Below are 24,590 nucleotides of genomic sequence, written 5' to 3'. Positions count from 1 at the left end.
TTCTTTAGTAGTTTGTGTTTCTTTCTAGCAGCAGGCACTGAGGCAGATAACCCATGATTCTTTAATTCTTCAGCGGTCTAAGCGTCAAGTGAACTTCCAAAGTCCTGGTAGAAAACGCCGGGAGTATCAATATTGTGTATACATATACTTATTGCCGTACCTAAGGTAAGTATTGTCCCTGCTTGGATTTTAAACGTCTCTAAAAAACATTTTATTTCAAATCAGTTGTTTCCAATTTATCAGATATTCCCTCCCTATGAAACAACACCCCTCTCTAATTTGAAACAGTCCTAAACTAATGAGGGCTCTACGACCGAATTTTATTTAATTGTCCGTCTGTCATAGTAATGATAATAAATCATGGATGAATGGATATGGTAGTCACCCCTTGTTAAAATCCGATCTGATAAGCCCTTTGGCGACGTCGGAGCGGTCGGTGATGGAAATCAATCAAGTCTGGTCATAACTGTATATTCAGCAATATACATGAATAATATATGAATAACCCATAAAGGGTGTTTGCACGGAATTTCACAGCCATGTCGTATCTGGAAGAGTTAGAAACAAAGGTTGCATGTGTGTCACGTGACCATACATAATGATACTTAATTACAAAGTTAAATTAAGGTTACCTCGGCAACTTTCTTCTTTAACCACTCAGCATGGCGGACGATATTAACGTCAAAATCTCGTGAGTGCAAACACCCAATATTGTGTATCGAATGATCTGCACCTGCTAGTTTGTTTCATATAGAGAAAAAAACCTTCGCTGGAAAGTGCAGAGTCTTACATTAATTTTTCATTGATGTATATCGTCATGTATCATGGTGTGTAACATTTCATTAGTCGATACTTTTTTCTGTCTTTCATCTTTAGAGTTTGGCCCTCCTACCCCATGATTGTTCGTTATTCAACCGTTCTTCACTCTTTGATATTCAACAATTCAGCATCATTTTCCTTGGTAATGCTCAGCTGCATATGAAACCTGATCATCAACTAAACCTGGTGCCTCTGACCTTTCTGTAGATTATCATATTACTCGCTTCTGCAGATTTTCAATTACGGCGTCTCTTAACTGTCAGACCCATGGGAAAGAAAGAAGAAGAATGTGACATTTGCACAACGCAGTTTTGATATTTTATTCAGGCTTATGTGACACAATATAACACAACTGGGATAACGCTCTTCAGGCGTTATTGTCAGATTGATATTTGCTTCCAGGGTGGTATATTTTGGTACATTTGTCATCTAGATAAACATTATGGCTGTGACATCACGAACAAACGGTATATAATGTCCATTTGAAAGTTGGTGTTCTGAATCAAAGTTGAACTGCAATTGCCGACACCTAAAAACATTTTCGACTGATCGGCTCCAGTCTTTGTTAAGGAATGAGCAATCCTCTGCTTCTATGACTTTGTTATGTAGATAGAATAAGTTACTCGGTAAGCAATGGATCACAAGTTGCAAAAAGTCTGCTTTGCAAGAGGAACAAAAGGAAGGAGCCGGGGGCTACAGCCATCCCTCATCAGTGCCCGGGGGGGGGGGTGCACTTCAGACTTTCTGCAACTTAGTTATTATCTCTTATCATCCACTGCTCACCGAGTCACGTGTCCTATCTGCATAACGTACAGTCACAGTAATTTGCAGTAGATTGCCCATTCCTTGACAAAGACGGAAGCTCATCAGTCGAAAATTTGGGTAAGTCCATGTTGGCAATTAACTGCCCCAGTTTAATTTTGGAATCCCAGTTCAATTTGGAATCCCATAATTCGAGGAGTTCCAAACAGATATGGAAAGGCCGGAGCACACTTCCGGTGCATCCGCCAAGCCACGTCGAGAGTTCGAGGGAGTTTCATTATCCTTCCGCGAGAGAAAGTAGTTCGTTCCATGATCTCGGGCATCAATACCCCTTACAAAAAACTGGAGTAAATAAACGCTTGTCTTCCTGATTTCAAGTTATTTACAATATTTCAGCTCATGTTTTGCTCCTATGGATTTTTGAATCGATGGTTTATCGCTTTTCTTTCAACAATACGACCCGAAAGCAGGCGATTTTCTTGTAGATTCCCCTCATGTTTTTAACTTATTGCAGATTTCAAACCAACAGGATATCTAGTGCTTAAGGAAGAGCAGGGGTGTAGAGTCCTTTCTCTGCCATTTTTTGGATATGTGCATTGAGAATCAAGGCCAGAAGTTTGGATATTCGGGTTTCTGGGGCTCCTGGGATCGTTTTGTTTATTATTCTGGCTTTGTAGGTTGTCTTTTCGAGGAGTTACTGTTGTTCTTCCGACACCCCACCCCTCCACGTCAAGCGGTCAGTGTGGACTGTCCAAGCGGTAACCAAGTTCTTTATCGTTCCGTTAAAAGAAACTTTGCCTTTCTAAATATGCTTGGAGCTCCTCAAGTTTTGGCGCGAGGCGTGATGTTCAGCACGCTCTTGTGATAATAGATCAACTGGGGTGGGTTGAAACCCCTTTCAAAGCTAGAATGCTAGATTTAGTGTCCCGAGATCCTCCCCCGTTACCTGCACTTAAACATCGACGGCCATCAGTTAGCAGTCGCCAGTGTAGCTAAGCGTCTCGGGTAACATTCCACGCCGACTTGAAGTGGGACACTCATGTCATCACCATCATCTATCGGCCATCGGCCGGGACTAAACAAGTACATACATCACTCCATATCGCCCTGTCCAACATCATTTGTCCTAAGTGTTCATATGCAATCTCAGTGTCTCTGACTAAACTATCGGTAAAAGTCAAACTTCTGCAGTGCACTTGGCCTCTTGGTTTCCATAGAAGGATGTCCGAAACTATTTTTGTTTGGCTCGAAAGCAGTGTCCAGCAAATGTTACACGACGGTGGGTGAGCTTTTGAGACAACCGCGGAAGACTTCCATAAATTGTTTTGAGAGTAGCGTGTTGTGTCCAAGAAATGTTCTGTGCCCTGCGTAGTAGCTTTGTGTAGGTCCCATCCAGTCTGTTTTGGAGCTGACAGGTAAGCGTCCAAGTTTCTGCACCGTAGAGTAGTATCGGTTCCACAAGGGTAAGAAAAACTTGTACCTTCAGTTTGTTAGGAATGTTAGATTTCCATATTTTGTCCAACTTGTTGCTTGCTTCCCATGCTAGGGCTTTTCTAATTTCGAGGTCTTTCTTTGAGCACATAATGTAAGAACCAAGATATTTGAAATTATGTACTCTATGAATGAGTGTCCCAGACAGGGATCTGAGTTCAAGTGTTCCAGAGATGTTGCTGATGTGTTCTGTCTTAGATTCATTACAATATAGCCCCACTTGGGATGCAGACTCTTCTAGGGATTGTAGCAGAGTTTCTGCATTTTTGATCAGTTCAGCAACTAGAGCAAGATCATCTGCAAAATCCAAATCAGTAAGATACTGGGCAGGGTGTCTTTGACTCCTGCGTGGTCTGATTTCAATACCCATGTTTTCATTTATATCTAATGATAGTCTTAAGACATAGTCAAGTACAATAATGAATAAATACGGTGCTAAAGTATCACCCTGAAGAACTCCTGTAACTATCTCAAATGAACTAGTCTCACCGTCAGGTGTAATAACTGAGGCTAAAGTATCTCTATACAAAGCTCTGACTGCTTTTGTAAAAAATTGTGGAATACCATACTGTGCTAGAATATCAAACATTACATCATGTCACGGAAACAACCAAAAAGGGAAACCTAGGGCTATACTTGCTTTGCCTCCGATCCTGCGCCAATTCAATTTGCCCATCGAAGAGCTTCTTATCTTATCTACTTGTTTCGTCCGACCTGTGCTGGAATATCGCACCATCATGGCATCCTGGGATGACCACAACACAAAGAAAGACGACCGAAAACATACATGTGTGACGCGGCGCCTCCTCGTCTGCGTGATATCCCTACCAGGGAGTTTGAAGATTATGAACCAGGGGCAAATATTTGGTGGGGTATAAATTTGTCTTAACAACGGCCAGACCGACTTGAATAGGGAAAAATCAAAGGTTATCACAGCTATTGGGGCAACAATTAACTCCAAGAGTAATAGTGAAAAAGAATCTGATTTGACGAAACCTAGCTGGTCGCTGCGCATCTCAGATAATATTTAGTGTATCAAACGAGTGGAACCCTTTTACCTTCGTACCCCCTGTGCACTGGCTCCCGCTAATGCAATCTGAAGGGAGAATAATGCTTGCTAATCACGGTTTATTGTTTGGCAGCATGTGCGCCAAAGAGTTTTGGGAAATTTGCAACATAACATTGGGAGCAACGACAGCATTGCTGCCTGCTCCATCCAATGAATCAACATCACAAAGCTTGAAGGATGATAATAGTGCACATTAACGGCAAGAGGAGAAATGGCAAAGAAATGCCTTTCATTTCGTATTCATCACTAATCTCTCATAGCAACTTGTTAATTCCTTTAAAGTGGTTGCCTATGCATCGCGATACTCGTGGATGTTAGGGTCAGGAACTATGAAGAGATCCACCACCTCATGCCGTCGCCAAGCATTATCATCTTTTTAGGAATCTTAATTACCCAGTTTACATAATTTATAACTTAGAATGCCCACTTCAACATAACTTGCATATGTCACAAGTATAAACTTGGTATGATCTCTATCATTATAGATACAAATGATTTTCTTATCAGCATGGTTTTTATGAATTCATTATATCCTCTTTGCAAATGACATATTTTGCAAATATCAAAGTTCTATCTTTCTTCAGGATGTCATGGTAGCATTTTCTTATTAATCATACAAATAATGTCCACATTTACATAGTTTCTGTCTAATGGCTTTCACCTTTATTTAACAGACCTTGGTCACTAGTATGAATATGACATCATTTGCCACTACATAATTACACGAATCTTTTGTGTGTGTTGGTCTGTGTGTTGGTGTGGTTGTGATTTTGACGTAGGGAACAAGGGTTTAGGTTTTGATTTTTTTTGGTTGGAAAACTGTTCTGTTCAACTTTTGAAATTATAATTGATGCAGACGTTTGCTTCAAATATAGTTCACAAACTTAACTAAGGTTTGGTGTTTGTCTACAAACACAATTGATTGATGGTACGATACAGCTTGTGCACCAGAAAAAACGGAATGCACCAAAAAGCACTCATGGGAAAGTTAAGAAAATTATATTTGTAGACAATTTTTACAAAGTTATCAGTATTTTCTATACCTTCCCCTGTGTGCTTGTCGGTGCATTTTTTTCTTTCTGATGATTTTGTTTACTCCAGATGAAGTAATTAGCTTAACAACATTTAGTCGGATAATTGTTTGGAGACCTCCTGGGATGAAAATCTCGTTTACGCTGATGTATCGGTGATTTCATACGTATCGGCGCAGTAGTCGGCAGTTATAACTCCTGCCAGATCTGTAAGTCCATGGGGTCTTTCCAATCACGTGACATTGTCCTTAGTACTGACAGTCACAATGAGTGGTTAACATTTAACCTAAAAGTTGCCTGTTACAGTTTAATTTGTATATGTACATGTAACGTAAGATACAGTCATATGATCATGATACTAGAAATTTATTGGTGTGCTTTTTTAATGTTGAGCCAATCAGCGTTGCCACTATGACGTCATGTGCAAATACTCTATACATAAAACACATCATGCAAAGTCGAGTCATGAAAAGCTACAATACACTTCCACGCCGATCATGGCAAGATAGAAGGCAATACAAGCTCCTGCATTTAAAGCTTGCTAATAGGTACACCGTCCCTTCAAAGTTTTATCAGTAAAGTATGCAGTCGAGTTATTGGAAAGTTATTTGTCGAGCGGGTGTAATCCAATTATGAAGCGTGTCGTAAGGTTTCCGTTTGACCGTCGATAAGGATATGGAATGAGACAGTTGGCGAGATGTTTCTTTGGGACTGGCCCGAAACTGTATTTCTAACTATGATCTCCACACAAACCGAACTGTTTCAGACATGGTTTGACTTTTGATATCATACCCTTGAGATTTCCTTGTCACCACCTACGAGTGCAATGTTACAGGGTATGGGGTTAGAGCGCCGCTTGCATTGGTTGTCACCATCGGCTTAGTGCTCTATGAAAACATGAGGTACAATACACTTTTTGGTGTGTCTGCAGCGTATGTCGGTCTGTCCGTCTATCTATGTGCATGTATATGTGTGTGTGTGTGTGTGTGTGTGTGTGTCTGTCTGTCTGTCTGTCTGTCTGTTTGTTTCCGACTATTTGCAGCTTGCATAACTCTGATGGATTGTCATGGTATTTGGTGTGTGGGTAGGTCCTGGATCAAGGTTCAGGTTGACTATGGGTCTCCTGTAGACTTTCCTTGGTACTGCCGCAGAACTTCCTGTGTTTATCTAATTATTTATTCAACTATTTATTTTGATGTATTTTATATGATTGTATTGATATCGGTTACGTTAAGTTTACGTTAAGTTTATTTTTGTACCGTGACTCCTGCCCCTCCGTTTCACTTCGACCTTGTCGAAAAGCGGCCATATTATGGCCGAACAAGCATTCGAAGTAAAAGAAAGGCTTTGACTTGACTTGACTTGACTTATATCTCGTGTTATGGACAAGCTACGCCATAATGCATAATGGTCACGGTTTTGGGGTGGCAGATAGCTCTTGTCCTCGAAAAGAAGTGACATAAGTTTGGAACCCCAAGCAGTTTGTTTTTCAACTGCAGGGGTGTTTTTTTTTAAATCTTCCAAAGAATGTAATCATGAAAATATTCATCTAAGTGGTAAATGATAGTAATTCCACACTTAAGATAGTTACGTAAGATAGTTAAAGATGTATATAACTGTATATAGATTATGTAAATGTATAAGTCATTTGCCTAATGAAAATATGCCACATGAAGTCTCTGAACCCTTTTATAAAAGCAATGATACGCCGTAAAATCGGGCAGTATTCTCTCAGACTTTGGAAGGAAGGTTCCGTTCAATGTGGTATGTGTAAGAAATTTCCTGTCATAGTTCAGAACTGAAAAACAATTTTCCTAGATATTCAACGGGAGCTTTATCAATTCCGACCTACACCCGTGTGTCCAGACCTCAGACACTTTTATCAATGCATGAATTGATTAGTAGATAGAGCACGGCCTCAGTAGTGCTCTATGTATAATGCTAAAGGTCCTAAAGGATCGAAGACGACTTAGTCTTGGGCGAACTTCAGGGAAGAATACAAAAAACTGTACATCTCCAATTCAGTCTAAAGCCTGGAATGACTGTGCATAATCCTTCCGTGTCTTATGGAATAGAAAGGGACTGGGTACTGATTGAAACGCTGGGCCTGATGAGCTTCTGATAAAGATACAGAAAAACTCAACAAATCACGAGGTCTACCCCTCAAACCCTCGTGTGTTTTAGCTGGAATTCTGTTCATGCACTTAAGGCTTGAGTTCATCTACCCACGTAATTTTGTAATTGTACTTGACAATACACACTACTATTACTTTGGACTATATTCATAACATAATGTAGCTAGTCCGATTATCAACAGTTGATTGATGCAATGTAATAACAGGGGTTTTCTTAAGACATTGCCTACTGCCTACCTGTCTACGTGCACAGGCCAGAAGGGGTTTTCTTAAGTTATTGCACAAATACAAACAAACACGAGAGTCGTAGGACACAATCCTCCGTGAAGTAGTTTGAGGTGTGGCTAAGGGGTTTGATACCCTAGCTCTTAAACTACCGACACGCCAAATTTCAGACAAATCCATCAACAGGATCTTGATTTAAAGACCCAGACCCAGACAGAAACAAGTTGTCAAAGCATGAAGTCTAACATTAGCAAAGAAGGCTATCGTAGCATTTGCCAATGAATTATGCAAATAATGCCCTTATTTGTATCATTTATATCTACTACTGTTCAAATCTACTTGGCTTCCAAATGCCGCAAGAATGAAAATCTTATCATTCACCACTAAGGAATTATAGTATTTTCTTATCCATTAAGGTAATTATGCAAATGAGGTATTCATTTGCATAAGTGATATCTATCGATATTCCTCTCTATCTCAGATTCAGGCCGTTACAGGCAGTGTAGGAAGCCGTAGCCTAACATCTGCTTGGAGTCTTTAATTGGAACCAGCATTCAGACACCCCCATAGCCACACCACAAACACCATAATTGCGTCACGGAGGGTTATGTCCTACGTACTCTTGTTGTCTTTTCTTTTGCTTTTGGATAGGCAAGTACAATGTGGCACTGCACTCAAATTTGCACTCAAAAAAACTCCCCGACGTAATTCGGGCACCCATTTCTACACCCGGGTGGAATGAGGAAATCGTGTTAAGTACCATTCACAACATCGGTGCGTCAGGGGATTGGAACCCTGGACCTCTAGGTACTGGGTCAAACATTCTGTAGTTACGCCACACTACCACACATTATAATTCGCTTGAGTAAAGGTAAATGGGTGAGAGACAACACCCCCCCCCCCCCCCCCATTGTCTTACGTTCATACTTTCCTTCGTCATAATGTCAAAATATAAACATTCTAGCCTTTTCTTTAGGCCTACATCCATGATCGCTGTTACTGTTGTCACTGACCAGAGAGGGACATCGTACACTAGCCGCAAGAGCAACATCAGTGACCTCCAGGCTCACTCCATGCACCGGTTTAAGATTTTATCAGCAGCATGTTATTTGTGCAAATCGTATCAGGCAGTTTCGGCTGTGAATAAACGGCAGATAACATTTCTTCCCGGCGCCTACAACAAAATTGGATTGCCCACGTCTCCTGTAAGTAGATATCCCGGATGACGACCCTCAGCGGAGGCAGTCGTTATAGTCCCCTTCTTATTCATCTCAATGTGAAATAAATGAGATGTCTAGGACATACGTGCTGTGATTCTTTTAAACCGACCGATGTAAAACATTATCTAGTCTTTCATGGAAGACTGGAGGTCGTCAGAAAGAAAGCTGCGTTGGAATTTTTGGTATTCATTTTTCTGTGATGAAAAATTGGCCACCAATGATCACTAGACAGGGAGGAGGAACTGTACATCTAGAATTTTGCCTAGAGGTTGGCAAAAACACAAATACAATCTAAAGTTAACCCTCATACACCCGAACGGGGTCATTTTTGACCCCAGGCGTGGATTTTGACGTGCTACTTAAACATGTTTGATCTGAAAAAAAATTCCTTCCGTGACTTTGTCAGTAGACATGTTTTCTAACCTCTCCTAATTTTCTAGGGAGATCGGCACAATACTTCTGACATTATATAGGAAAGTCTGTGTTGAGTCCTCTGGGGTCATTTTTGACCCCAGCAAAAATAATGTGCTGTTTTTGAGACCTGCCCTCTGTAACTCCTAAACTACTTATTGCATGACCACCAAATTTTCAGAGGATGATGCACATGTGAATTAATATGACCAGAACAAATTTAATGTCATAATGACGTAATATGACGTCATTATGACGTAATTTTATGTTATTCTCTCCGCCATCTTGGATTTTGACCGATGACGTCATCAAATCAGCATTAGATATTAATCATAAATCATAAAAGTTACATTGGATTACATAAGATGATAACAATGTAAGAAAATACATTTGGCGTACTAACAAAGCCTCGAAACGACATTCTTTTAACTGAAATTAGGAAATTTGCTAAAATATGCCTGTCAAAATCCTGTTGCCATGGCAACACCAAAAACGATGAACTTACTTTATAAATTTGAAATTTTTGTTAGGGACATTTTATGAAAAGTCACCAAGTTTGGTGGCTCTCACGTAAGCTGTTCATTAGTTATGCAACATGAAATTTGGCGTGAGCTTCAAATTCCCCTCCTGGTCTAAATAGGAATAGCTCAAGACGTGGTCCTTCTGAACTTTTTGCATAAATTATGGTTATGAACGGGAATTTTTCAAACCTAAATATGCCAAAACATTCCTCTTACATTGATGAAGCAATGTACGGATAACAATCAGCGAAAAAAGTGAAAAGGGAGATTTTACTGAACAAAACATTTTGGGGTCATTTTTGACCCCGTTCAGTCATTTTAGTCGCAAAAATAGGTTCGGGTGTATGAGGGTTAATGGCTATACCTGAACTAGGACAAACGTAACAAACAGCCCTAGAAAAAGATCACAAATTAAAATGTTTGACTTTAGGAACATAGTTTTAAAGGGTATAATCATAATCCTATAGTAAATGTGTTGATTGCACTTGGAACTGTCGAGGTTCCATTTCTATCAAATTTCTATACACAAAACTCAGCTTTTCTGTACAAATGTACACCATGTCTGTACAAATTATACTTGAAGCGTGCAAACGTTAACGACAACCGCTGCAGAAGACAAAATACTTGCAACAGCTTCCCTGCCGAGGGATGAACGATCCAAAAACTTACAATCGATAAAAAAGATTTTCCGTCCTTCTCTTCCTACCAAATGTCGTGTCGACAGTGGAGAGGTTAACCCTGTACCGACGGAACAAATCGATCCCTTCAGCTTGTTCCGTCGACTGCATACCGATTTGAGTTGATAGAAGATTCCCTGTATGGGAACGAGGGGCTTGTTGATACTTACATAGAAGTTCTGAATAATCAATGGGGAAAATTAGGACAAATGAGCAATTTTGTAAAAGGCCACCAATTTCAATTTGCAATGACTAATACCCTGTTAACTCAAAATGTTTTTGATGATAGAAATAAATAACTTTTTATATGTTGAATTGTCACCGTAGCGTAAGCGGTAACGCAACCCCGTTGCTTGGCCATCATTTTCTTGAAAAGAAAAATCCCGTGGATCCATGGGCCGCGAGTTCGGTCCTAGAAATGCCTAAGGTCGGCTCCAGCTCGGACATGTTGTGATATGCAGGGGATTGTATTTTTCAATTGGGATGGTGACGTAAAGCCGGTGGCCCCGTGTATGAGGTAGCTTGAGGCGTAAGCCGCATGCTTCAAACCTCTGAACGTAAAAGACCCCAGCACACTTATTGAGAAGAGTAGGGGTGACCCCGTGTACTTGGCTAAATACGCCAGCCGTAATGAATCCGCATTGCACTACTAGCTAACGAAAATTGTCATAAATTGTTCGGACGCTTTACCTTTACATGTATACACAATACCATTTATATTGAATAGTATTCAGCTTTGCGCGATATGACGCCCTTTGATGGGATTGCCTGAATACGGCTTGATGCACATTGCGTTATGGTGTTAAATGCCTGACGTAACGATATATAGGCCAGGGGAAACACATCTACTTTAGAACTCAATATGTTCAACCCATCTTAAGGCTGTGATATGTTCCTTTCCCTTTTCATCCTATGCAGTGAGTACAGTGATGCTATTGATTATTGCAGCGACAGAGTTGAAATAATAATGTGCAGCTCTCCCTCTTCAGCTAAGGTGGCGGAAGGAAAGAGATTCAAGTCCTGTGCAGAACGTGACCAATTTATACTATTCTTCCTTGTAAAGGAAGGTACTATACCTGACTACCAATCCACCTGCATACGCGGAGTTACTAATAGTCTCTTCTTCCTTGTAAAGAATGGTAATGTAAAGGTAAATGTAGTCTCAGAACCTTTTTGAGGCCGTAGGGGCAGTAAGTTGTTAGGGCACGGTATTGGAAGCCAGAACCCTTCCCGCTCCTTTCACCTTCCCAAACGAAGTTGAGTTGGGTTGAGTAAGGAATGACGAGTAAAGTGCCTCTCCCCGGGCACAAATTCGATTGTATGCCAGGAGACTCGAACCCTGGAACTCTGGGTCCGAACTCTGAAGTTCTGGGTCAAACACCCTAACCGTCACGCCAACAGGATGTCATCACATCTAACATGATTTATTCCTTAATTTCAGGGAACGGCACTATTGACTTCGACGAATTTGTCGCGATAATGTCGAAAATTGTGAAGGGGGACGAGGGGATCCCGGAGGACGAGGAGAAGGAGTTGCGAGAGGCCTTTAAGTTGTTTGACAAAGCTGGAAACGGCTACATCAGCGCGTCAGACCTCAGACAGGTGCTGAACTGTCTGGGACAGGATCTAACCGAGGAAGAAGGTAACAACAGTCTCGTCACATCAGGGATACGACATTTCATAGTTAGGAGTGCGCATGCGCTGTCATAATGCCTCTATGGTCAAACTGTAAAGCTACAGATAAAAAATGGGCAGGGTACTTATCATTTGACCACAATGCATCACGGCCCATACACACTCCAACCTGTGAGATGGTTTATAGTATGAAACCCGACGACGTTGCTAGATACATTATACTTCATGGCAACTGATCGATTTCCCTTTTATTCATTTTTCCCCTCCGTACCCCACCTTAACTAGCATTTGACCTCACGCATGAAAAGTCCATGATCTAAGTTTCGTCTGCTGATGACAAGCTCAAATTAACTGGGAAGGTCAGTCATGTAATATATCAGACCCACCGTAAGGTGTTTGGATCGGCGAAGAAAGGTGAGCATGATTAAATGTATGAAACCAGCTTCCGGTAAAGGGTTTGGTGAGACAACTAAGACCACCAAAGGCAAAGGCCCCTGAGACGTAAACAAAACCCATAAGGGCATCGTTATGCAAATCTAGACAATGTGGAGACAAGAACTGTTTACAAGCCAGGGGACACTGCACGTGCGTAGTCAGATTAGGAATGGGCTAATTAAGGTTACATTTTCGATTACGCCAGCTGTGGGGTGGGTCTGTATTCATATCAAGAGCATAATTCGAGAAATCTTCGATGGATCTTCATGATTTTTGGTAGGTAAATACTAATAGTGGCTGTAGGAACGAAGGTCAAGGTCGAAAATGGTTTACCTGGCGTTTTCTTACAGTACTGCAGCGGACTTTGCATGTTTGTGTGTTTGTATATAGACAACAGAACTGACGGAAATATTGATGGATCTTCAAGATTTTTGGTAGGTGAGAAGCGGTTGTAGGAACGGAGGTCAAGTTTGAAAATGGTTCACCTGGCATTTTCCGCCGGTACTGCGTCGGGCTGTGTATGTATGTGTGTTTGTATGTAGACAACATTGCTCGAGAAGTTGTTGATGGTTCAGCATGGTATTTAGTCGATGGGTAGGATTTTTAGAAAGAAGGGAAGGTCAAGTTCGATAATGGCTCTTTTGGCGGGTACCTAAGATACTGCTGCGAAGCTTCAAAGTTTGAGGTCAATAAAGTGCTACGGTCATTATTTTTGTGTGGTAGATAGTTCATGCCACAGGAAGTAAGTTGTGTACGTTTGGGCCCCTAGCGGCTTATTTTGAACTGCAGTGGGTGTTTTTGTTTTGACCTTTGGACATGAATAACTTGAGACGGGGTCGACAGGTCGTCGTGATGTTTGGTATGTAGATAGCTCAGATGGTGCTTTGCATAATCAATGATTAATCAGGAGCTAATTGGCATAATTAGGAAAGTTTGTAAACCCGCTGCATTTCATATTGGGACTCTTAAACATGTGACAGTGAACAGGTCATATAAACAAATGGCCTGGCAAAAGTAGGTCATATAAACAAATGAAGCACAGCACTGCTCTCCAAATAGAGGTGTGTGTCCGGCTGGTTTTTGACGACGTGTTCAGTTTAGGCATTTTTGTCCAAAGCACGTTGGCGACATAACGAAAAGGTGACAAAATAGAAAGCCCGACAAATGATTTATGTTGAAACGACAGTATATAGTCTTCCCAACTTTCCCAGGTGTTTTTTTAGTCTTATCCAGTCGTTTGGCAATAATGTACTCTAATTGTTGAACATAAGAGACATAAAATATAAAGCCAGATAAATGTAACGTCTTTTCACTATATTTGAGAATATAGATTTTACCTAAAAGAATAATTAAGTTTGACAGAACTGGGCAACGATCACTTAAATCACCAAAGACTATATTAAAGGTATTAATTTGCAAATGAGTATTTGTAAGGTTAAAGAACCAGCCATCCACCTCTGACCAGAAACGTGCAACTATTCTACAATCCCAAAACAGGTGGATGTCTGTCTGTTCTTCCTCATTACAAAGACTACATGTAGGAGAGTTAACCAGGCCCCAAGTAAAAAGTGTTTTATTAACTGTTAGAAATTTAAAGAGCAGCTTATATTGAAACATTCTAGTGTATCTATTGAGAGTTTGTAAGGTAAAGTGTAAACTTGTTTCCACGGTATGGGTATGTTGAAATATTCTTCCCAAGATTGTTGTATTCTATATGCGGGTTCACACAAGGTTGATTATTTCATAAAAAAGATATACATATTTTTATTAATATCTTTTTTCTGAGTCCAAGTTCTATCCCTACAAATCGACGAACAAACCCGTAACTCTGTGGATACCTGCCTTAAAGACGATTTCCAATAGCTTGGTATCAAAAGCTGTCGAAAAGAAAGGTATTTTGCCAATACGTATATGTAAGTTCAAACACAGAAGTTGTTGCTTGATTTCGTCCCCCCGCCGCTGGAGGCCGGAGCTGGAAACGCAACCAAGCCTGTATAACCTGTATACAAAAGAGCTTATGGGTGCCGGCTTCCCCATAAAACAATCACGAATGTCAAGCTGCGCAAAGGGAAACAGACTTGTTCTAAACAACGGATTGGACATAAATAACAATTTAGAACAAAACCATCCCTTGTTCAATATAATTTAGACATCCATGAGGCCTTTAATGTGAGATCGACAGACTGCAAATTTCTCAGTTTAAGACCACAATGCTCTTAAGTACTATAAATTCTTCTAACTCGCTCCGGTCCACCTCCCCAAAGAAATCGAAATATTTTATTCTCGAATTTATGACAAAGTCAGGTCGAGGGGACGGAAGAGAGCTCAGTAGTTAAATAAATGAATTGTGTTATAATAAGTGTATCAATCAAAGTAACCTTACCCATAAGTGTCAATGTCTTTAATTTGTTTTCCATGGATATAACAGTTTGTAAATCCTCGTAAAGTTCCTCTCGAAATTAATACTAATTATATCTGATAGTTGTACTGGAATATGAATTCCCAAGATCTCTGTCCATTGAATGGGAAAGGGGCAGGGAAGATAAAAATGTCTACCTTTCAGAGAACCGATACGTTGTATTTTACATTTAGGCCACAGCAAGTAATTTTTATGGATGACATCAGCGCGCTCATTAATTTTCGCCTGATTTCGAAATGAAAAACAATAAATTTTACTGCCCTCCAACGGTGGCCAACATGCCCAAAATTGGCAAATATGTCGTTAACGTTGACAGTCTAAGGTGTTTCATTGCACATGAATACCCATTGTAGTTCCTGCCCATGATGATATGACAAGCTGTTTTCTGCGTTTGTTCTAGATTATTGAGCTGTATACACATCTTCAAGAACAGTTAAATGTTGACAGTCTAAGGCGTTTTATTGCATATGAATACACAGTGTAGTTCCTGCCCATGATGGTATAATAACAAGCTGTTTTCTGCATTTGTTCTAGCAAGGACATTATATAGATAACACAAAGTGTTTCATCGCATATGAATTCCCAATGTAGTTGCTTCAGATGATGGTACAACAAGCTCTTTTCTGCATTTGTTGTCGTTAGTCTATTGAGATGTATACACATCTACAAGGATATGTTTACATTAAATCAGGTTTTATATTATATATGAAACCTCATTGGTTGAATACAGGAATAAAAGACCTGTTGGTCATGATATCATATTTCGTCGCCTGAATTGTTGTTTAACAAGACTTATGATCTCAACATTTGTTTTTTTTGGCCCGCCTTCTTTTTCGCCCTATCTCATTAATTTTGGAATCTGCGGAGGATGTCATCCATAAGATTTACTTGCTGTGGCCTTATCGAAATTTGGGGACAAACCCGATAATAAAGAAAAGTTTTGCAAGTCCTTCACTAAAGCATACAGAGAACCAAGTTTGGGGGCAAGGGGAAAATTAGAATTGTCGGCGTACTGAGAAATTTTAGATTCTGTACCATGGGTCGTTAATCCTTTTATTATGTTGAGCCCAACATACTGTTGGGCGCAACATACTGTGTTCGAAAGGTTTCTTTCTCCTGTCAAATCTTACAGTCGACGCAGCTCGGTCGTCCCTGGACCAACTGAGCTGAAATTCGGTATACAGGTAGAGTGGGTAAATACCCTGGGAGCCTTTTTTCATTTTTTTCGATATTGACCTTGAAAGTGATTTTATTGAGGTTTTTCTGACTACAAACGTACATTTTGGCCTCCTGTGCTCTGGAAATACATCCAAATGACCTGAAATTTGCTATGGGGGTACATTGAACAAATATTCAAAGAATCACATTCGCACTTTCGGCATACAACACTTCGAAATACGATTTTAGAGGGTATTTTGGGGAGAAGATCGGCTATTTTCCTCATATGGGGTCACTGACCTTTAGGTCACATCTTTATTCATCTGGCCAGGTGGACTAATTCGGTCAGCCAATGAGAGAGCGCGGATTTAACAAGCTTAGCCTGATTGGTTGAAATAGTCAATTTAATTAGGGGCACTACTAGTACTCTGACAGGTGCCGACACAACTTCACTACTCCCTGGCTCCCATCCTTGTGTTGTTATGTTTAGCCATAAGTATGGCTCAACATATTGTTTTCTCTCATGTTTCTTCTCCTGTCAAATCTTCAAATCGATTCATCTCTGTCATTTTTTGACCAAATGACCTGAAATTTGGTACAGAGGTAATGTAGGCAAAAACCAATGTACGTTCTTTTCCTTTTTTTGATATTGACCTTGAAAGTGATTTTATTGAGGTTTTTAGGCTATTTTTAGCATATCTTGGCCTCCTGCGCCCTTGTATTTCAACCGAATGACCTGAAATTTGCTGTATATGTGGCTTGAACAAATATTCAAAGGACTACATTCCCATTTTTGGCATACATATATTCAAAACGATTTATTTTGGGCTTTCTTGTCAATATTTGCCACTTCTGTCACTTTCAATACTACATATGACCTACAGGTCATTGACCCCGAGTGCCTTGCACCTGGCCAAGCTTGAAGTTTGCTTACGAGGAGGAAAGACCGGACATAAACATTTAACGTGATTATCGGGAAAACACCATGTTCCCTTAAACTCAGTGGTTAAATTGCAGTTTAGGAAATTTTATAACAGAAAACAAGTTAAATCAATGATTTTGTGAATGTTTATTCTAGCATTAGTTATTCCAGATATTTTCAAACTCCAAATTCTTCAACACAACACGGGAGATCATTTCTCCTCAGACTGGCGCGACACTCCTGTCAAAATTGATTGATGATCTCTCTCTGCCGCCGACTTCATACATGATCAAAGGCGGGTGGTAGGCGGTGCCTTCCTACATGTCCTACGTACGGGCGTATGGATCGTAGAATTCGGCAAAAAAGGAATGATTAGGCCAGTAGAGTCAGTCCCCGGTAAGGTCAATGATTCGCCCCTTTGCGCTAGCTTGTAACGTTAAATGAATGTACCCTCTGGTGGCCAAACTTCACTGACAAACTTTCTCCCTATTATCATCATGAGCTTGCGTTAGTCTGGTACTAGTGACTATTATGTGCCGGGAATGTTTATCTATCGCACGCCTTGGAAGGAAGTTCAACCATGATAAATGGTCGGCCGTTGCGAAAATTTGGAATCCCATGCTGTTGATTTTTGTGATTGAATCTGTAAGAAAATATATTTTCATGTCGTTCATGTTTTTGGGACGGACGCCGGGACGGGGTGAATTTTTTCTATCATTTTCGTCCCGTTAGTAATGCAAATCGAATCGTGTTGCACAAGAGGCAAAACACTAAAAACGTGGGTCTTGTGGAGTGTTTTGGAGCGGGAAAATGCCGGATATTAGCGGTACCGAACAGTGTACATCGTCGCGCGCGGGTGACGCTCCGTCAAAACAAATCCGCTGGTGGTCTAGCGCGGCCACCGAAAATAGGCAGAAACACACAGGAGGACTTAGCACCTTCGTTTATGAGGGCAATTGTGAAAATCTTTTGTTACAAATTGTTCGAACATTGAAACATTTGGATAGATGGTTTGAAACTGTTCTAAATAAAGAGATTTTTGTGTAGTTACGTTCGAAATGTTTCCAACGTATGTGAAATGAGTTCAAACATGTTATAAGTTTCAATTCTAATTTAAAACACTTTAGAACTGTTGTGACTTAGACATTCTTTTAATCAAAATAGTTCAAACATATTACAAATATTATATTAAAACCCTCTCGGTGACTTTGAATTGACCCAAATATGTTGTTTTTGGTCATTTCCTTCGTCTCCTGTCAAATCTTCATATGTATACTATGGAAAACTTCATTCTTCCCTGGGGCTGATCTTTTTTAATTCAATTTTGAACTGGGTTGATTATGCGCAAGAGTGTAATTTTCAGCGGATATTTTTCGACTGGTTTACATGGAAATGGCACGGAATATCCCATTCTTGCAAGGGGAGGATTCTTTAATTATTTCTTTCAATTTTGAGCTGGAATGATTATGAAAAAGTCCATTCTTTAGCAGAAGTGTTAATCAATTAGTGGATATGGTTGTGGACTGGTCCATATTGTGTTGTGGTGCTACTGGAAGACTCAGTTTTGGACTGGGGTGATTCATTTTTTTAGTGCAAGTATTTTAGAATGGTCCATTGTTATTTGGGGAGAGTCCATTTTTTGCATGGCGAGGAGTATGGCTAAACATGCTGTATTTGCTCGCAAATGTTGCCTTTCTAGTGTTATTGTTGTGTCCTACTGAAGTTAAGTGCAATTGAGAAGGTTGAAAAACTTTTCTGGTGGTATTTTTCGACACACACGTTGTTTTTCTTATTTTAACACTGCACGGAAACAAAGATTTCCACAAGTTTGCAAGATTGGACACTATGGTGAAACCTGACATTTCCTCGCTATGTACACGAATTTTCTACCCCTGTGTCACCAAGATTGGACACCAGTGCGCACAATAGTGCACACAAAGTGTCCAAAGTTTCCCACTTTCGGAAACATCCCGTGTCGGGACGTTGACACTAACATTACCAATAACAATAGAGAGTTGTGAAGTGCGTGAAAATTTACCTTGAGCAAGGAGGCCCTTGCTTCGAGTAATTGTTTAAAGTTTTTGGCTAAAAATGACGTAAACCTAAGAATTTTCAACCTCCTTGCGTAAACCCCTGTTACATGTCTACACTATCGGGCCGCGGGGAAGTTTTGAATATCGGCGCTGATCGATAGCTTATTAAACAAAATGTGTGGCGTAGCGTTGTACTAAAAAAATAGTATTTTCATCGCAACCTGACTGGCACTTGTTTAAAAAAGCCGAAGATTTCTCCACACACAATCGTCTGCAACTTGTTTTGTTTGTGGTACCAGATAGTCGACTTGATGGCGAAGTTTTGTTGGTCGTCTTTTTGCATATATTAACAGTGTCATGCCAGCGCCATATTGCATTATCGGTCCTACATCTACATCGTTAGCCTCTATGCCACAGTCGCTTTTTGCGTGGGGAGGGAAATGGGCGAAACATGTTGCATTTGCTCCCGCAAATGTTGCCTTTCTAGTTTCAATATTGTTTCTTATCTTAATCTTAAAATGTCTACTCCTAAGATGAACAAGTATGGGGACAGAGGGCAACCCTGACGGACTCCACGGGACAGGGGAAAGGAATGGGAAATATGTTCATAATTAATTGCTTTACCGCAGATATCTTTATACAAAACTCTTATCCAATTAACAAATCCCTCATCAAAACCAAAGTACTCAAGTGTTTTAAAAATGAAATCAAGTCTGATGGTGTCAAATGCCTTTTCGAAGTCTGCAACAAAGATTAAACTAGGTAAGTAATTACGATCATAGTATTCAACAAGAGTCCGTAGTACACAATTCTCCGTGAAGCATTTATAGTGTGTACATTGTGGGTGAGGTGTTTGTTAATTTCCTTTGCAAGTGACCTGCCCAGTTGTAAGATAGATGCATGAAATGGATCTTGAGGTAAGGTGTGAAATCACAAACAATTACTATCCTGGTTTATTTTGTTGTATTTGGCGATTGATTGTGTAGGGATGGGCCATTATACTGGATAATTGTTAGTGATGGCCCCATACTTTAATGGTTTGGTCCATTTTATGTCATTTTTATCATGAAGCACTATTTCTCGATTAGAACCACCAGTCCTATATCATCTTGTGACACTTTAGTACCTATGCAGCTAGCAACGGAATCGTGGGTTGTATGTGGAGCTAGGTGTGAAAAGTGCATTTTTGATAAGCGGTAATTTAAGAATTAAAAGTATTGACCCACACAAATTGCATCTCTGCACAGTCCAAGTAGTGTTTTATAGCAAGTAAAGAAAAAGTGTTTATCTTTTTCTTTCAATACAGGAGAGGTCAACCTGCTGAAAAGTACGTTTTTACAGCATGGCCCAGATAGGATCTAGAAATTCCGGGAAAAGTCACAAATTTAGATCTAAATGGCCCCATTTGAAGATTATCAACGGACCATTCAGCCTTACAACTAAATGTTTCAGAAATCACAAATATGCAGTAAATTCTCTTTCCACAATTCATTGCAGGCATGCCTGATCTATAGCTATCAACCTATTTGCAATAAAAAAGGCTAATTTGTATTATCGGAACATTTCACGAAGGTCAAAGGTCACAGGATCTCTCAATCCGGTGAAACCACCCGGAAGTGACACTGGCCTCGGCCGGCGGCCACTTTTCTGAGAAAAATATCTCAACAATATTTCATCCCCTGCGTAAACTTTTTTACATTGTCACAGCCTCCGTATTACAAACTACAAGTGTGGTAAGTTTGAAGGTCCAGAGATTCCCCATTTTCACACTATGCCCCGTCCGACCCGTGCGCACATACTAGTATGCGAGCTGCGACTGGACACGGCATTATTACACAGACAGGAGGTCACTCTGCACATGTTCGTAGTAAAAACTCACAATTCCCGTTGCCGCATTGGTATATAACTTGGCATATCGTTTGCTAGGTTGCGTGTGGTGATGCACGTTGTCTATTTTACAATGTAACAGTGACTATACGATCACAGCAAGTAGGGAAGCTTTGTACCCCGTATCTGCATGAAGTATTGCAGCCATGCGGAACGGATTATAGCATGGTCTCTATGGCAGGTCAGTGGCACATGCCATTAACTATAGGGGTGCAATTACGATATTGCATTGACGATAAAAGTAGTTACGGTGTAACAAAGACATTGTGCATCACTACGCCCAACCAGGCAAACGTTATGCCAAGTTACTAACCAATGCGACAACAGGATCGTGAGTTCTAGCTGCGAACGCGCAATCAAAAGCATTTCCAATACTCCCAGAACGAGGTCATCCTCCTTCCCTGAGTAATAATTTCTAAAATCCGACGTATATTATCACTAATGCACCTACCCTGTAGAAAAGCTGTCTGATCATGTAATATTAAATTTGGAATAATTTTTTTTTTCATACGCAGGGCTATGCATTTGGATAATATGCGAGTGTCACAGTTTAGTGTGTCAACGGGTGCCAATCTGAGAGGGGTCTTTATCCTGTCCCGTGGAGTCTTGCTTCAGTAACAAAGAAATGAGGCTAATTTTTTGGGAGTCAAATAGATGACCCGCAAGATAAGAGTTATTAAAAGAGTCAAGCATAGGTTTCTTTAGGTACTCAAAATAACTCGGTAAAATTCTACAGGTAGGCCGTCTAATCCAGGTGCTCTTCCAGATGAAAATGACTCTATTGAATCCTTCAACACCTTCTCTGTAAGCAAACCTTCACGTTGGTCCGTAGGCAATGACACCTGGGGCGGAGTAGGAAAGAAAGATTCAAAAGTATCATTCTCTAAGGTTATAGGTGGCTCTCTAAAGGAATAAAGTCCGGAAAAGAAATTTACCTGTTCGTCTAGAATTTCCTGTGGGTCAGTTTTGGTTAATCCCTCTGGCGTTACAAATTTAGTCATGTTTTTCCTTGAATTCCCTCTACTAATCAGCTTCTTAAAAATTTGTGTGCATTTTTCTCCTTGGCTCTCCTACAACAAATCATGTTATTTGCTTTGGCTTGGTATAGCAATTCTAACTGCTTTTTCTTGTCATTTAAGATATGAAATGTGTCCAAGTCAAAACGACTATATAATTGTTTTTGCAATCTGTCGATCCCACATGAAACAGAGAGTACTGTATCTTTAGTTTGTTTTGTTTTCCATGAAGCAAATGTAATTATGTGCCCACGAACAGAACACTCAAATTACTCCCACACAAGGTGTGGATTTGCAGAATTGACATCGAAAAGAAAGAACTCGGTTATATATACCGAAGTGTTGTTTATAAAATTGTATCATTTAACAGATCTTGGTTACGTCTCCAAAAAACCCTGACCACGAGGTATAGTAGAAGTAGTTACAGTTAAACCGATGAGGGAGTGGTCGGATCTCAAACTATCTTCTATAACTACTTTTTCGACTGAGGAAGTTAAAGAAAATGAAGTCAAGAAATAATCTATTTTACTGGCTTGGAGTCTGCGCCTCCAAGTGTAACGTGTCGTGTTAGAGTAGTTAAATCTGTAAATGTCCAGTAAATCTAGATTTGTATATATGGAATTAGTTGCTCTACGACTATTGCTAGAGCCACATTTCCAAGCCGGGGCCCAGCCGGGGTGTTTGCAAAAACGAAAAATGAAATATGCATATCAAATAAATACACAATTTCTAGTCAGAAGTAATTTTCTTACTTTTTGCGTCTTTTGTTGTCATTTATATCATATTTTTTCACTTCCGCAAGCTGCCCGACCGGGCCCTGCTTTGGAAATGGGACCTAAGCATATGTGGGATCATTGAACTTCTCGTGACGACCACCTACTTCAGCTTCAGGGGGGCATCTATCAACTGAAGTTCGGGACCGTCCTCGGTCTTGTCTAGTATCACCGGCACTGGCGAACTTATTTATGGAGTGGCTAGAGCATCAAGCCAGAGCTACAGTACCTCAGCTGCAAACCCAAACTGTGGAAGTGGTACGTTGATGACGTACTGGAACTCTTATAAAATGGAGTTGAACAAAAACTAACCGACCACCTTAACACTATTGACACTAGAGAATGACACCATGCCATTCCTGGATAATTCATTGATGAGAAGACGGTAAAAAATTCTCAAATATAAAGTACGTTATATTCAATTACTACTCGCCTCTGTATCTTAATCCTTCCCTAGTACCGTTTCCTTACATTTCCATCGATTTAATTTAATTTGCTTCATATTTCGTTCCATTTTGTTCCATTTCGCACTTTCTGCAGTTCCTCGAAATTGAACGAACTTTAATTCTGTAGTTCCATTTCGTTCCATTTCGCACTATCTGTTGTTCCATTTCGCTCCATTTCGTGCCATTTCGTTCCAATTTGGCACTTTATGTACACCGTGTGACAGTGTACTTTGAGATAGTAGCGGATGTTGTTATGTGGGAAGTAGAAGAAAGGGGAAGGTTTGGTTAATTATGGAATGGGATGCGACGGTTTGCATCTGTCTGTCAGCAAGACAGGTGCCCGGATATAAATTTCAATTGACATTAGCAAAATACACGTTTAAACAATAATATATGGTAGTGTCCTGTCATGTGATGCGTTCTGTTTTATTTGACTTTCTAAATGCATAATCCTCCATCCCCGGACCCGGCTATTCTGAGCATTGGTTTAGATTAGTGTTTTAGGTTCATTGTGCACTACTAGACTACTAGTGTTTCATTTTTTCTATCTATTCATTTATTTATTCATTCATTCATTCATCAATTCATTCATTAACTCTTTGTCACTCTGTGACCACCTATCGACGTCTTTATAGCGTTAGTAGTGGAACATAACAGTCATTCTTACTTTCGTTCTTCTTCTATTCGTTGAGATGTCGCGCACCACATAGTTCTCAACCTGGCTTACGCTTGATTCTCCGGCTGCAAATTCCATGTTTGCGATGCAGACCTGGTTTATTTCCATCAGTTTATTCATTACCTTGGCCAAGAAGGATATGTTTTCGGTGTGTTTGTATGTTTATATGTGTGTGTGTGTGTGTGTGTGTGTGTGTGTGTGTGTGTGTGTGTGTGTGTGTGTGTACACGTGTGTGTGTACACGTGTGTGTGTACACGTGTTTGTGTGTGTGTATGTGTGTGTATATGTTTGTGTGTGTGTATGTGTGTGTGTGTGTGTGTGTGTGTGTGTGTGTGTGTTTGTCTGCCTGCCTGTCAAGTCGATTATTCGAGAAGGCCTTGATGTATTGACTTGTCTTATTTTCGTTTCCTATTGAGCTAAATAAATGTGTCTTTATTTACAGATTTTACTAAGTGTCACTGACGAAAAGTAGTAGATGCTACATGAAACGTCTGACCGTTTCCATATTCATATCCAGTTGCCTGAATAACTTCTATTTGGCGTATAGACTATGTAAATCAGTACTTCATTTGCATTATTGATAAAGAAGCGCTAGAATAGTCATTGTTGTTAAGATAAGTTGAGATACTTTGGACACTTTCTGATCTTTAGTTGGAGAAGATGATGAATTGCCACAATTTTATGCAAATGAGGATATGAGAAGCATTTCGAAACGTCACTCGAAAAGGTTAACATTATTTGGTTTTAGTATGAGGTGGTGGAGTTCATTTATCCGTTCGTTCATTCATTCATTCATTCGTTCGTTCGATTATTTATTTATTACCTTCGC

At 40.1% G+C, this 24,590-nt stretch overlaps 1 protein-coding gene across 2 annotated transcripts in view; it reads left to right on the top strand.

Annotated features, from left to right (window-relative positions):
- Positions 1-24,590, top strand: part of LOC136432258 (calmodulin-like) — a 66,177-nt gene that overhangs the window by 38,065 nt on the left and 3,522 nt on the right. For both annotated transcript variants that reach the window (XM_066423353.1, XM_066423354.1), the window contains exon 4: positions 11,803-12,003. In XM_066423353.1, coding sequence (XP_066279450.1) covers positions 11,803-12,003 — 201 coding nt within the window. The remainder of the gene's footprint in view (positions 1-11,802; positions 12,004-24,590) is intronic.

This window comes from Branchiostoma lanceolatum, chromosome 4, assembly GCF_035083965.1.
Source record: "Branchiostoma lanceolatum isolate klBraLanc5 chromosome 4, klBraLanc5.hap2, whole genome shotgun sequence".
Lineage (NCBI taxonomy): Eukaryota > Metazoa > Chordata > Leptocardii > Amphioxiformes > Branchiostomatidae > Branchiostoma > Branchiostoma lanceolatum.
This window is presented reverse-complemented; position numbering and strand designations above follow the sequence as displayed.